This window comes from Ovis canadensis, chromosome 20, assembly GCF_042477335.2.
Source record: "Ovis canadensis isolate MfBH-ARS-UI-01 breed Bighorn chromosome 20, ARS-UI_OviCan_v2, whole genome shotgun sequence".
NCBI classification, from domain to species: Eukaryota; Metazoa; Chordata; class Mammalia; order Artiodactyla; family Bovidae; genus Ovis; species Ovis canadensis.
The window spans coordinates 59,932,969-59,948,031 of record NC_091264.1 but is presented as its reverse complement, the minus strand read 5'-3'; the positions used below and the strand labels follow the sequence as shown (position 1 = coordinate 59,948,031).

The following is a 15,063-nucleotide window of genomic DNA, read 5'->3' as shown; positions in this document are numbered from 1 at the left end:
TTTTCTGTTTAAGTGAGGGAAGAATGAAAAACCTGCATTACTTTGGCATCTTCAAGTGGTTCTAGTAATTTTAATGAGGATTTTGTTCATTTTGATAACAAATGGTATAAAAAGATATTCATACCAAGAAGTATGATAAGACAAGCTTAAAAGCTGCAGATAAATAAAATACATATCTATAATGCATATGCTGAAGTTTAGGGCTCCGAACAGAAGGTTAAAGAGAGGCTGCCAAACTTGATTAAACTGTTCTATTTCCAGTCGATGACAAGGAAATGTTAGGACAGGAAAATGACATTTCCTTTATTTTAAATCTGTTTCAGCCCATCAGAAAAACAAAACAAAACACTTGGCTAATCTCCCATCCAAGTACTAACCAGGCCCGACCCTGCTTAGCTTCCATCATCAGATGAGATCCGGTGCGTTCAGGATGGTATGGCTGTAGGCTTTAGTTAATCGTCTAACAAAAGTAGTCTTAAAATTATGTCTTATTTGTATTTCAAAAAACAGCTCTAACAGGGCCTAGGACTGTAGGTAATTAAATCTCTGTGGTTTCAGTTCAGTTGCTCAGTTGTGTCCGACTTCTTTGCGACCCCATGAACCTCAGCATGCCAGGCCTCCCTGTCCATCACCAACTCCCGGAGTCCACCCAAACCCATGTCCATTGAGTTGGTGATGCCATCCAGCCATCTCATCCTCTGTCGTCCCCGTCTCCTCCTGCCCTCTATCTTTCCCAGCATCAGAGTCTTTTCCAGTGAGTCAGCTCTTCATATCAGGTGGCCAAAGTACTGGAGTTTCAGCTTTAGCATCAGTCCTTCCAGTGAACACCCAGGACTGATCTCCTTTAGGATGGACTGGGTGGAGCTCCTTGCAGTCCAACGGACTCTCAAGAGTCTTCTCCAACACCACAGTTCAAAAGCATCAATTCTTCAGCGCTCAGCTTTCTTCACAGTTCAACTCTCACATCCATACATGACCACTGGAAAAACCATAGCCTTGACTAGACGGACCTTTGTTGGCAAAGTATCCCTTCTTTTCAATATGCTGTCTAGGTTGGTCATAACTTTCCTTCCAAGGAGTAATCTTTTAATTTCACGGCTGCAGTCATCATCTTCAGTGATTTTGGAGCCCAGAAATAGAAAGTCATCCACTGTTTCCATTGTTTGCCCATCTATTTGCCATGAAGTGATGGGACCAGATGCCATGATCTTAGTATTCTGAATGTTGAGCTTTAAGCCAACTTTTTCACTCTCCTCTTTCACTTTCATCAAGAGGCTCTTTAGTTCTTCACTTTCTGCCATAAAGGTGGTGTCATCTGCATATGTGAGGTTATTGATATTTCTCCCAGCAATCTTGATTCCAGCTTGTGCTTCTTCCAGCCCAGTGTTTCTCATGATGTATTCTGCATGTAAGTTAAACAAGCAGGGTGACAATATACAGCTTTGACATACTCCTTTTTCTATTTGGAACCTGTCTGTTGTTCATGTCCAGTTCTAACTGTTTCTTCCTGACCTGCATACAGGTTTCTTAAGAGGCAGGTCAGGTGGTCTGGTATTCCCATCCCTTGGAGAATTTTCCACAGTTTATTGTGATCCATACAGTCAAAGGCTTTGGCATAGTCAATAAAGCAGAAATAGATGTTTTTCTGGAACTCTCTTGCTTTTTCGATGATCCAGCGGATGCTGGCAACTTGATCTCTGGTTCCTCTGCCTTTTCTAAAACCAGCTTGAACATCTGAAAGTTCACAGTTCATGTATTGCTGAAGCCTGGCTTGGAGAATTTTAAGCATTACTGGTGTGTGAGATGAGTACAATCTGTGCAGTTGTTTGAGCATTCTTTGGCATTGGAACGAAAACTGACCTTTTCCAGTCCTGTGGCCACTGCTGAGTTTTCCAAATTTGCTGGCATATTGAGTGCATCATTTTCACAGCATTATCTTTCAGGATTTGAAATAGCTCCACTGGAATTCCATCACCTCCACTAGCTTTGTTAGTAGTGATGCTTCCTAAGGCCCACTTGACTTCACATTCCAGGATGTCTGGCTCTAGATGAGTGATCACACCATCATGATTATCTGGGTTGTGGGTGGTTTAGTTTGTTTAAGTGTCATCCCAGCTGGTTAAGGCAAGTCCTATCGATTTTTTCAGCAGAGTCTTCTGTTAAGTTGGTGAGGGTCTGGCCTAAGTGGAATTGTTCAGGTCTTGGTCACTATCAGCTTGGCTGTTTGAAGTCAGATCTTGTAGATGCAGGCTTCAGTTTTGATATCTGAAAGGTAGGCGCTGCGAGTGGAAAAGTTTTCTCATAATATGTATGCTAAAAAAAGAAAGATTAAAAAAAAAAATGTATGCTGCCAAAAGGTCACTTGCCATCTGTCTCTACAAGAATTAGGTCCCTAGCCACTGCAGTTGCTGACCCTGAGAGGAGTTCTAGGTAGAGATCAGGAATAAGGCACTCTGGGGAAAACTGGCAGAACAGGCCTTTAGATGGAGACTGTTTTCAGGAGGTGGTTTATGAGCCCAATTTTTTTTTCTATGAAAGCACTTAACAGAGACATTGTTAACAGAGACACCTGCTCCTCCTGACTAACACCAACATTCTGTCAAAATGTGTGCTTGAGTGCACCGCAACCCACTTCACCAAAATCACATAAACTGACGCCCCCTTGTCTGCTTCCCCCACTTCAGTGAGCAGCTGCACAGAGCTGAGAGGCTGTCTCCTGGGCTATGGTCCTCATTTTGCCCCCAGTAAAACTAAGCTTACAACCCTCTCCTTGTGCATTTTTTTTAAGATACCCGTGCACTACAATTTGTCTTCACTGGTTTGTATATGTATGATCTGTTCTTGTTACATACTTGCAGGGGATGAAAGCAACATCAAGGATGACACCCACGTTTTGGTGTTACATCAACTGAAAATATGGTGGGGCAGGGAAGAGAAGCAGGTGTGGAGTTAATCTGTGTGTGTGCGTCAGGGGGGACATTGCAGAGGTACTTGCAAATTTAACTCACCTACAGTCAGTCTTCAAGTAGCCTCACTCCTTAAAGGGAAGTGAGCCAGATTGTCTAGCCTGTGGCCACCGTATGTTCTGCAGGTAGAAAATAGTCTCTTCTCATGGTAGCAAACTAGGTGATCAGGCTAGAGGGACCATCTCCGATGGCCTGCATCTGGTTGACACCTGGCGAGGACTGGAGCACTCCATTAAGGCATCCTTCAGAATCCAGTCTCTGACACGCTCTTTCCCCCATCGGTGACCTCCAACGCAGGCCTGGCCCAGCTCGCCAGGCCTCTGTCAAAACTAGACTCCAATCCTGGGTTTCCGGCTTTTGGCCAGGCCGTCTTGGATCTGGGACAAGTGCTGGACGACCCTGCCCGCGTCCAGCTTTCGGGACACACGTGCTCGGCCACTCTCCTTGCGGCCACTCTCCTTGCCTCGGGGACAGAGCAAGCGCCAGGCCGTCGGCAGCAAGCCACACCCCCAGGGCGCAGGGAGCGCGGCGACTCCAGGCCTCTAGCCCCGCCCCACGCTACGCCCCCAGGACGCAAAGAGCGCGACAACTTCAGGCCTCTAGCCCCGCCCCAGCTCTTAAGCCCCGCCCCACTTCCCTAGCTCCGCCCCCGGGACGCAGAAAACGCGCCGCAACACTTCCGGCGGGACCGCGACTCCCCGCCCGGAGGCGAGTACGCCCTGGTCGACCTGTGCGGGCAGACGTTCGGGAAGGAGGTTTGTGTGCTTTGGAATTATTATTATTTTACGCAGGTTTTGACTTTTAGAAATTACATGAGAGGCTTTGCTGCTGCCTGCTCTTCCCCGGGATCCAGGCGGCGGCTTTTAGGCTGCGCGATGGTTGCTTTTCTCTGCTCTCCTTCTAGTGGGTTGTGAATCCTGCGGGAACCCTGAGCTCTTGGCAGGTGCTTACTGATTTAGCTAATTAGTTTCCTGGAGATTTTATCCATCTCTTTGAAAATCTGGGTGCAATGCTCGACGAAGTGCTACGTCGAGTTAATGACGGTGGTAAGATTCCAAGTCACCTAACCCTTATAGACAATAGTTTAAACAGAAGAGCTGTGTGTTGCTTTCAAGCTTAGCCCCAGTGTATACCAAATGCATTTCTTTAAGAAATTAGTTACACCCTAGTTTGCCAGAGGTGTACCACTCTACGTAATTACGGCTTGGGCTTTTTTTTTTTGGCTTTTCTATTTTTTATCATTCCTCTCGCCCCCCATGTAACAGTAACTGAGTGATGCAAAATTAACTGTCTGAAAGTGTTATAAATGTTGAGTATTGAGATAATTATTTAGGCGGGGGTGAAAAGCAGTAACCCCTCCCCCCAGAAAGGGTAATTAAAATACTTGAATTAAGGGCACATAAGTGTTTATTTTACAATTTAGTTATAACCTGGTTAGATAATGAAAAGATTAGCTTGTTAACTGTACAGAGCTGGTCAGTGAAGTTTCCCTTGGGCCTATGTTATTAGAACTTAGATTATTACCAGAATGGTTGCTGTTTGTTCAGCAGTTACTGTGTGCAAAGCACTTTTTAGGTATTATCCCATTTGATGCCGGCCCTGGTCATGGGAAGTTTGCACAGGGTAGGTAAACAGTGAAGGAAACTGAGTCTTAGAGAAGTTGAGCCATTGCTTCAGCTTCAGCTCCCCAGGGCTGAAACTGGAACTTGACCCATCTCTTCCTGTCTGCTAGGGAGCTGTGCTGTTGACCACCTTTGATCCAGCTCCTCCTCTGCAGGTACAGGCCTGGTTTGGAGAAAGTGAAAGAGAACAATGCCGAAGGACTCCGGCCCGCTGTAAGTGCCCGGTGGGTGGGCGTGAAATAGCCAGGAGCTTCTCAGATGCAGAGTTTCTTTCCTCATCTGCAAAGGGCACTGAGCCAAGACTGCAGGGCAGCTGGGGTTATGGGAGGATGGACTCTACATCCCCCACAGGGACTTGTGTTTAGGTCCCAGCTCTGCTGCTGACCTAGGCAGGTCATCTAACCTCTCTGGGATTTATAAGCATTTCTACGTGATAGGGTTGATGACCTTTTTGATCCCATTCTACAGTTACGTGTTTTTTAGAACATGTTTAGCACCAATGTCTTACTGTTCTGTTTTCAGAGTGCCTTTACATTGGCTTGGCTTTGGCTATGCAGCACTGGTTGCTTCCGGCGGGATCATTGGCTATGCAAAAGCAGGTATGGTTTGCAGTTATTTAACCTCTTGAAATCTTGTTCCTGGTGAAGAACAAGTCCCCAGTGCTCCCAGACTACAGTCTTGTTGGAGTCAGGTTTGGTTTAAGCCTCCTCTTTGGAGACCCTGCTTATCATCAGCCCTATAGCTGCTCCTTTACTCGCTTCGAGGTTATCTGGCTGAGCTAAACCAGGCTTCTTGTCCAGTCACTTGTTTTTGCCTGTTTATCTAAAGATGCCGGTTAGGGATGGTAATAGATGGTCATTATCATCACCTGCCATACATCAACCTTGACCCCGGAGGGCCATTTCTGCTCTTTAAGTGGGAGAAAGCCTCTCGTCTTCACGTGAACAATTTTGAGGTCTCTGCGTGAAGCCAGGCACAGGTGTGTCAGTGAATCTGGCTGTTTTCCAGGAGCCTTCCTTGCCTGCTTCCCTACCACCAGCACACACACCAGAACCCACTCTCCAAATCCTTTTTTAGCTCATTGACCCTGTTTCCCCTTCCTTTGGGGCGGAGCCTGAGGTTGTGACCCTGGGCAGTTCCAGTCTTCTCAAGGCTAATCAAGCCTGCCAGGAGCCTCCTCTTCTCCTTTGGAGCTGCCCTGCCTGTCAGAGGAGAGAGGGGTGGTGTGGTTATCGCCCTGACTTCTCCAGTAGAAAAAGCAGTCTCCCCCAAACATTTTTCTGCATGAGGACACCTTGGTCTTGAACGGTAGTGGGAGATGTTCCCTTTGCCTTGGGGCTGGGGGCGAGGCAGAGGGAGGTGGTGCACCTGGGGGATTCTGTTGCAGAGATGAGTGTCTGCCAGAAGAACGCAGGTGTGTGTGTCCCTCCCTCCAGGCAGTGTTCCGTCCCTGGCTGCCGGGCTCCTCTTCGGTGGTCTCGCTGGCCTGGGTTCCTATCAGCTGTCTCAGGATCCGAAGAACGTTTGGCTTTTCTTAGGTACGTCATTTCACCGTTTCCCTGATGCGTCCCTGGGTTGGTGGGACTTGGGAGGTTCTTCAGACTGAGATGCTTCTCCCGCTTCTGCCAAGTCCTGGGGAAGGTTTAAAAGGAGGGGGTTTGGGCCCGTTGCTGCTGATCTTTTACCTAGAGGATGCGGAAAGATTTTCCTCCATCCCGAATGGAGGTTGACCCTGTGAGGTCAGCCTTAAACATGTAGAGGGCATGCACATGTCTCTTAACCATTGTGATTGCCCTCTGAGAACTGTCTGCTGGAGCATCGCTGAAGGACTGTGTGTCTGGTGAGGTCCGCATCGGTATTGGGTTTTTCCCATTTGAAAGTCGTGTTTATTCATCCTTTAGATGTAAGTGAAGCGTATGAGACGGAGGCCCGGCCTTCAGGGAGCCGTAGCTCTCACTGGGGACCGCAGGTGGCTGCGGGCTGCTGCTGTGTCCTGTGAGCAGCCCAGACATGAGAGCGCGGGGGTGAAGGTTCCGTCTTATCTGAGTGGCTTGGCTGTGTTTCTCCTGAGCCCCACCCACATGCTGGACACCCTGTGGGGGCGTGGGGGCCCCCTGCTGCCTCCACCCACCCCCCACCCCGCACTGCTGGAGGAAAGTGCAGTTCTGGTCCTCACAGCTGTGCGGGGAGCGAGGGAGCCCCAGTCCTTCATCCGCGTCGGCATGGGGGGATGAGGAGGCGCCCAGCTCTGCCCCCAAGCACCTCAGATCCCTGAGTCCCATTTCCGATGCCGCCCCTCCACGCCAGCGAATGCCCGGTCTCCAGGCGCGTCCCTCCTCCCAGGCTGCGGGTCTCTGCTCGGCCCCTGTCTATGATGCCAGCCCCTCGGGTGGGTGCCAGCCAGGAACACACCCACGTGCTCAGCTCTCACCCATTTAAAAACAACAGGAAAGGGACCTTTCCTGACCCCACTTCTTTCTTCAGTTGCTGCCCTTCTTCCTCTTCAGAAACTTCTCTTAAAAAAATCCATCACCCTCCCATCTTCACTTCCTCAGCTCACGTTCTCAACCCACTTCGGCCTCCACTTCTGTTCCTCTCAGTCCAAGAATAACTCTCCTCAAGGCTGCCAGGAGCCTGTGTCTTTCAAAATTCAGTGTACGTTTTTCAGTCCTGTATTTTGACCTTTTAGCTGTTCTCAGCACAGTATGCCAGGCCGTTTTCCATTCTCTTGTTTTTTTTCTTTGTATTTTCTCATTCTCTTTCGTCTGTCTTTTCTGTTTTGTCCACTCATCTTTTTTGACCATTAAATACTAAGGTTCTTAAAACATGGCTCTTTTTATCTTCAAACTCTCGCACTTGGCAAGATCATTGAAGCCCAGGCCTCAGATGATCACCAGTACACAGACCACCCACAGATTTCTCTCTCTGCCAAGGCTTGCTCGTGTGTATCCGCTTTCCTGCGTGGACATTTCCAGGCGTGTCCAGGCGTCAGCTCCGACCTGGCTTCAGGTCTTCTCTCAGGCTCCATCCACTTGGGTCTCCCTTGCTCTCTTCCCATCCATCTTCGTGTCCATTTCATCAGCAGGTCCTGTCAACCCTGCCCCCAGCCCACATCCTAAGTCGTCCCCTTCTTTGCCGCTGACGCTGTCGCCCACGTCTTGTTGCCTGCATTCCCGAGGGAGCTTCTTCATGGGTGCCCTGCAGCCTGCAGTTGGTTCCCTGTGCTGCGGCTGCAGACGGCAGCTCTGCTTGCGTATCCCTCTGCTCATGTCTTTTAATGTCTGCTCGTCGCCGGGATGAAGACCCCACTCCCTGCCTGGGCCCGCGGGGCTCTGCAGAGGGTGGCCCTCTCCCTGGCTCTGGTGGGTTTCTGTGCCACAGCACATCCCCCACCCCACCCCCCACCCCCACCGCCAGGCCCCCTGCCTGGACCCGCGTTCCTGCCCTTAGCTCATCAGCCACCTCGCTTCACGTTACAGCTTGGTCTCCACTCTCTCAGCAAGCCCTTCTCCCTGAATGGGCTGGACCCCTGATGTTACGTGATCTGTATTGCATTCATTGCACCTGTGACACAGGTTATGGGCTTCCCTGGTGGCTCAGCAGCAAAGAATCCACCTGCCAATGCAGGAGACGCAGGCTCGTTCCCTGGGTCGGGAAGATCCCCTGGAGGCAACCCACTCCGGTATTCTTGCCTTGGAAATCCCATGGACAGGGGAGCCTGGTGGGCTACAGTCCACGGGGTCACAAAAGACCTGGACACGACTTCATGACTCAAACGACAGCATAGACTGTACTTTTAAATTTTTGTTTGTGTGGTTCTTTTAAGTCAGCCGCATCAAGCCTGAAGCACTGTTAGGGCAGAGATCTCTGTGATGACAGTTGTGTCCCCGGCACCTGCTGCGGGCCGGGTGGTAGGAATTAATAAACATGGAGTGGGAAGAGCCTGAGAGCATACAGGGCAAACAGCATCGGCAACGAGTAGGGGACAAAAACCCCCACAGCAGTGTAGGAGAGAACGAGAATTAGGGCTGAAGAGTGCTAGGAGGTGAGGCTGAGGCAGGCTGGGCTCAGACGCTGAGAGCCTTTGCTTCCAGTGTTGGTGTTAATACTTGGTCCCATTAAATGTGGATGGCGTGGAAGTCCCCAGCTCGGGGGAGGAGGATTATGAGATCGGGTCTGAGCCTTTGAAAGATGGGTGGGAAGTTGGCCACTTTTCCGTCCTCTCACCTATAAGATTAGTGATCTTTAACTCTTCTTTATCTTTCCACCAGTCACATCTGGAACCTTGGCTGGCATCATGGGGATGAGATTCTACAACTCTAGAAAATTCATGCCTGCAGGCCTGATTGCAGGTGCCAGGTACTCTCTGCTCTATTGCTAGCTTTAGTTCAGCGTCCCAAATGCTGTAGACATTCACAGGGGTCCCTGTTTCAGTGTACCTGATGCTGAGTGTCACCTGAAATGATTGACTTTATCCACAAATAGGAAAGACTGCAAAAACAGTTGATTTCATGTCATAGTGAGATGAGGATGCTCATTCACTTCTGAAATAGTTGTGCTCTCACATCCGAGCTCTGGTCCCGCTTGGCTCCTCCCTGCAGGGGAGGTGGCTTCACTGCGAAGCCGTGGCTGCACCAGTTGCTGTGATTTGCAGCCTGGGGTCCATGCGTATCTCAGCTGTATTGGTGTCCTTTATTATTGAAAATTTTGCTAAAAGGAAATTCTGATCGAATCCTGTTCTGTAATTAACTTTGACTGTAAAATCCAAACCAGGTTGATCTTAAAATGCAGTCTTTAATAAAGATAACCTGAAGATAGAATTTTTAAACTCTGCTTTGGAAGAAGCTTACTCACCGACTTTGATCATAGTCAGGATGCTGTCAGGAGTGAAGTTTTACACTCGGTTTAGACCAAGGTCAAGAGTCATGTCAGCTGGCAGGCTGGAGGTCTGCATTGCCGACCTCTGTGGCGAGGGAGCCCGTGGGCTCTGCAGCCTGGTTTCTCGTCTTTGAAGTGCTGGCAGCTCAATTAGGAACTTTGACTCCCGTGTGTGATTTCAAAGCCTAAACGTAGAACTGCCCTTGGCGTGTTCTCCCTTTGGCAGCTCCAGGGGTCGGAGTCCATCTCCGCTGGCTCTGCCTTGGCACCACCTCGGCACGTACTTGTGGGGAACCTGCTGAGTTCTAGTCCCTTAAAAATAGTCTGTGCTGTTCTTGACTTGATTTTTTTTTTTATGTGTTTCCTTTGAACAGTTTGCTGATGGTCGTCAAACTTGGAATCAGTGCCTTGGGTAAACCCCATCAGTAATAGTCATGGCCCAGCTTGGACTCATGAAGAATTTTTAAAACTTCTACTCTTTTCATGTATTAAGATAAACAAGTACAGCATTTTCATGTATTCTGACATTTTTCTTAAAAACAGACCAAAAAACACCACTGAACTTTGCAGAGATAAAAAATCAGTCGTTATCATTACAGCCCTAAAGAGATGGGTAAGGTGTAACACAAGAGTTTCTTCCTGTGGTACCATCATACAGTGTGATTCTTGTACTTCAGTGTTACCTGTTCTTTGTGTATCTCTAGGTAACATCTCCAGGGATAGAATGTTAGGCTGTCACCATTGGGGCCCTCCAAGCCCCATGTGCTGCTCAAGGAACAGTGTGAAAAGGATCTCTTAATGAGATTTAGGATATCTATTCTTTTGCTTATCTTAGAGCACAGACCTACTTTGAAATTATGTTCAATAAAATCAATTAAAGTTTACTGTAAATGATATTTTCTTCAGTGTCTTCATTGCCAGAGTTCTCTAGAACAGCTCTCTAGAATGAGATGTGAATAACAAAGAAGGTAAAAGAACATGAAAGTGTTTTTATTGATATTTTATTTAGGAATTAGCCATTTTGAATAATTTAAAAACCAAGGAAGGAAAGTTATTTGATTATACATTGCATTTAGGCTTGGATTTCTAAGATTAGTGGGACTGCATAATCAAAAAGAAAAAATGAAATTGTGGTTAACCAGTTAATTTATTGGAGAAGGCAATGGCAACCCACTCCGGGACTCTTGCCTGGAAAATCCCATGGAAGGAGGGGCCTGGTGGGCTGCAGTCCATGGGGTCACTAGGAGTCGGACGCAACTGAGCGACTTTGCTTTCACTTTTCACTTTCATGCATTGGAGAAGGAAATGGCAACCCACTCCAGTGTTCTTGCCTAGAGAATCTCAGGGACGGGGGAGCCTGGTGGGCTGCCGTCTGGGGTCGCACAGAGTCGGACACGACTGAAGCGACTTAGCAGCAGCAGCAGCAGTTAATTTATAAATGTAAAACCTGAGAGAACTGTTTACAACTGGAATTACTTATTTTGGTCTCTACATAGGACACATTAGCTAATTACACATTTTCACTTTCTTTCAATATTGAGTTAACTCATTCTGGTACCCCTTGCTTTGCTTTTCCCCTTTTACAAAAAAAGGGAGGGGATACATTTGCTTCTTAACTCAACTCTTCACTGGTATTGATTGGATTTCTTCTGTGTTATTCAGGCACCTATGAATCAATTTTATGGACTGGCTTGTTGAAAGAAACCTTACTTTTCTCATTTTTGTGTTTGACATGTCTGCCATAGCTTTTTTTTTTTTTTTTGAGGTATAGTTCATTTACAATGTATTAATTTCTGTTGTATAGCAGAGTGATTCCATTATATATGCACATATATATATACATAGATTCTTTTTCATATTTTTTTTCCATTATGGTTTATACCGAATATTGAATATAGTTCCGTGTGCTGTACAATAGGAGCTTGTGTATCCATTCTGTATAAATAACCTGCGTCTACTAAGCCCAGACTCCCACACCATCCCTCCCACCTGCCCTCCGCTTTGGAAACCACAAGTCTGTTGTGCGTCTCTGAGTCTCAATTTCATAGGTAAGTTCGTTTGCATATTTTAGATTCCACGTAGAAGTGATATCATATTTGTCTTTCTCACTTCATTTAGTATAGAAGTCTGGCTCCATCCATGTTGGTGCAGTGGCATTATTTCATTCTTTTTATGGCTGAGTAACATTCCATTGTGTGTATGTACCTGGCTTTATCCGTTTGTCTGCTTTTGGACATTTGGGTTGCGTCTGTCTTGGCTGTTGTAAATAGTGCTGCTATGAACACTGGGGTTGCGTGTGTCTTTGGATTACAGTTTTCTCTGCATACCTTTCCAGGAATAGGATCCTTGGATCATATGGTAGCTCTATTTTTAAAGGAGCCTCCACTCTGTCCTCTATGGTGGCTGCACCAATTTACATTCCCGCCAACACTGCAGGACGTTCCCTTTTCTCCACACCCTCTCCAGCATTTGTTCTTTATAGACTTTTTAATAGTGGCCACTCTGAATGGTGTGAAGTGACACCTCGTAGTTTCAATGTGCATTTCTATAATAATTAGCAACGATGAACATCTTTCTGTGTGCCTGTTGGCCATCTGTATGTCTTTGGGAAAATGTCTGTTTAGATCTCCAGTTTTAATTTTTTTTTTTAATATATTGAGATGTATGAGCTGTTTGTATATAAAATATTTACTCTCCAATCCAGGACATTGTATGTCCCTTCATACAATTCAAATTTTTTTTTAGTGTCTTAAAACATTTTAGAGTTTTATTCACATAGTTCTTTGCATTTCTATTAAGAGTATCGCGGGATATTTTATAGTTTTGTTACTATTAGTAAATCGTACATTAGCATGATACATTGGTTAACAACTAATGAACCAATACTGCTACATTATCACTAGTACATTATCCAGTTTTTCTTATTTTTGAATGAATACCCATTTTCTGTTCCATGATCTTTTCTAGAATAGCATGTTACATTTAGTTGCCATGTAGGGTCCTCATGGCTGTGACCATCCCTTCAACTTTCCTTGCTTTTGGTGACCGAGTTTTGAGGAGTACTGATCAGGTGTTGTATAGAATGCACTTCTGTTGAGATTTGTCTCCTGTCTTTCTCGTGATTGCACTGGGATCTGGGTTTGTTTTAGGAGGAAGATCACAGGGTAAAGTGTCGATTTCATCACATCAGGTGGAGGTTACATATATGAACATACACACATTGTTGTTGATGCTGATGCTCATCACCTGGCTGAGGTGGTGTTCCTCAGGCTTCTCCATGGTGAGGTTATTCCCTTTTCCCCCACTTTCCCATGTGGTCCTCAAAGGAAGTCACTCTGCATGCTTCCTGCTTAAGAAATGGAGAGTCGTGCTCTGCCTGCTTGAGGTCAGAGTGTCTACGTAAAAATTGCATGGAATTTGTCTGCATGGAAGATGTCTCCTCGTCCCTGTCTGTATGTCCATCCAGCCATCCACTCGTTCAGTGTGGGCTTAGGTATGATTATTTTCTGGTTTGGGTTGTAATCCAATACTTCTCCATTGATTTTCTTGTTCAGATTATTGCAGTTTTGAACATGGGGAGCTCTTTCAGTTGTCCCATGGCCTATTGATACAACCAGTCAGTGTAGGCTCTTCTGGCTTGCTTGCTTTTCTTTTTCTAGGACTTCACTATTTCCCGGCACTGTAAGACGCTCCAGCCTCATCTTGTATGTTTCACACCCCAACGCCAGAATCGGCCGTTTCTCCAAGGAGGCCTGGTTTCTTTTATTGGACAGTATATTGGAAGCCAAGACCTGGTGCTGGATAGTGCTTGTTGCTCCTGGGACATTATGTTATCCTTTTACCTTAATTCCTTTTTACTTTTGCAAGTTATTATTCCTCTTTCTAGTTTCTTAAGCTGAATGCTCAAGTTCACCATGTCTTCAGTGGTTCTGTTTCTCTCAAATGGAACAAGTTTATAGCTTTTTCTTTGCAATCTGTTTTGACTGACTTTTACAAGTTATAACACAGAGGTCTGTCATTGTCCATTTCTAAGGGTATTTATTTCAGATTTGATTTTCCCTTTTGACTTTGAAGTGTTTAGAACAATATTTCTGAATTTATAAGGGATAATGTTTAAGTAATACTTTTTTATTCTACTGTTGCTCTACTGTATAAAAAAGTAGTTTACATATTTCTATATTTGAGATTTTCTTTGTAGCCAAATATAAGGTACACTTTTTGTGCATGTTGAATGTTAGTATTTTGCCTTATTGGTCAAAAGTCTATATAGTATGTACGCTGGATACACTTTGTTTGCTGTGTTAATCATGTCTTATTTTTAAGGCCTCTGGATCTGTTTTCTAAGAAAAACCTCCCACTCTGTGTTAGTCAGTTTTTTCTAGTATTTATGATTAGTCTTTGCTTCACATATTTATGTTGTTTTCACATTTAACTTAAAAAATTTTCAAACCTAGTGAAAAGTTTTGGTCTCTATTTCTCTATATATATATATGAACGTAGGTGTAGAAATACTCAACGAAGTATTAGCAAATCACATCCAACAGTATATACAGAGAATTACATAACATGATCAAGTGGGATTTATTCTAGGTATACAAAACTGTCTCAAGCATTTGAAAATCAATTAATGTAATCTATCATATCAACAGACTAAAGAACAAAAATCTTATGATCAGTGGTCATTCTCAGTAGATGCAAAAAAAGCATTTGACAGAATATAACACCCTTCATAATAAAACTCTCGAAAATATAGGAACATCTTCAACTTAATCAAGAAAATCTATTAAAAGAAAACAAACCCTGCAGTTAACATCTTGTTTAATAAGGCAAAACTGAATGTTTTCCTGCTAAGATCAGGATGAGGGCAAGGACGTTCACACTCACCACTTCTGTTCAGCATTGTACTGGAAGTCCTGGCTAGTTCATTAAGACACAGAAAGGAAATTAATAGTATGCTATAGATTGAGAAGGAAGAATAAAACTATTTTTGTTTGCAGATGACATGATTATGTAGAAAGTTTCAAAGAAATTTTCCTGGGGCTGGGGGGGGGGGGGACGTCCGGGATTTAATTATTTAATGTTATAAGTGATTAAAACCGGTATTAGGATACAGTATTAGTATAAAAAAGTCATTTGCTTCCTTGTAAAAGAACAATGTACAATTCAAATTTGAAATTAAAATTATAGTAGAACTAACGTAAATGGCTATAAATCCAACAAATACGTATAAGATCTATGAGGAAAATGACAATCTAATGAAAGAAGTCAAAGAAGTAACTAGAGTGACAGTTCTTGTACATAAATAGGAAGGCTGAAGAGTGTCAAGATGTCACTTCTTGCCAATTTGACCCATATCGCTTGTTCATTGCAATCCTAATTTTAAAAACCCAGTTATGTTGTAGATACTGCCAAACTGATACTAGAAGTTTATATGGAGCAGATCAGTTCAGTCGCTCAGTCGTGTCCGACTCTTTGTGACCCCATGAATTGCAGCACGCCAGGCCTCCCTGTCCTTCACCAACTCCCGGAGTTCACCCAAACTCATGTCCATCGAGTCGGTGATACCATCCAGCCATCTCATCCTCTGTCGTCCGCTT

General features: G+C 45.2%; 1 protein-coding gene and 2 long non-coding RNA genes across 6 annotated transcripts; 2 read left to right on the top strand and 1 right to left on the bottom strand.

Annotated features, from left to right (window-relative positions):
- Nucleotides 1–276: 276 nt before the first annotated feature.
- LOC138425329 (uncharacterized) lies at nt 277–3,541 on the bottom strand. Its single transcript, XR_011251172.1, has 2 exons — nt 3,009–3,541; nt 277–2,313 (listed from the first exon to the last, which is right to left on the bottom strand). It is a non-coding gene; the product is annotated as an uncharacterized lncRNA (long non-coding RNA).
- LOC138425328 (transmembrane protein 14C) lies at nt 2,165–10,360 on the top strand. 4 transcript variants are annotated; one of them, XM_069563090.1, is made up of 7 exons: nt 2,248–3,523; nt 3,581–3,721; nt 4,699–4,801; nt 5,111–5,187; nt 6,025–6,126; nt 8,860–8,947; nt 9,841–10,360. In XM_069563090.1, exons 3-7 carry the CDS (start codon nt 4,779–4,781, stop codon nt 9,893–9,895), a joined length of 345 nt encoding a protein of 114 aa, XP_069419191.1. In that variant the 5' UTR covers nt 2,248–3,523; nt 3,581–3,721; nt 4,699–4,778; the 3' UTR covers nt 9,896–10,360. The 4 variants fall into 4 exon arrangements, with proteins under 4 accessions (XP_069419190.1, XP_069419191.1, XP_069419194.1 ...); XM_069563093.1 differs by having other exon boundaries at nt 2,327–3,523; nt 4,744–4,801; XM_069563089.1 differs by having other exon boundaries at nt 2,165–3,721.
- Nucleotides 10,361–10,617: 257 nt separating this feature from the next.
- On the top strand, nt 10,618–13,926 carry LOC138425331 (uncharacterized). Its single transcript, XR_011251174.1, has 3 exons — nt 10,618–11,514; nt 12,793–12,959; nt 13,126–13,926. It is a non-coding gene; the product is annotated as an uncharacterized lncRNA (long non-coding RNA).
- Nucleotides 13,927–15,063: the final 1,137 nt, after the last annotated feature.

Excerpts from the sequence above, each read along its gene's own strand:
- LOC138425328 (XM_069563089.1), top strand. The coding sequence starts at position 4,779 with ATGCCGAAGGACTCCGGCCCGCT. Across the intron at positions 4,802-5,110 it reads CCGAAGGACTCCGGCCCGCT|AGTGCCTTTACATTGGCTTG; the intron begins GTAAGTGCCCGG and ends TTCTGTTTTCAG. Across the intron at positions 5,188-6,024 it reads CATTGGCTATGCAAAAGCAG|GCAGTGTTCCGTCCCTGGCT; the intron begins GTATGGTTTGCA and ends CCCTCCCTCCAG.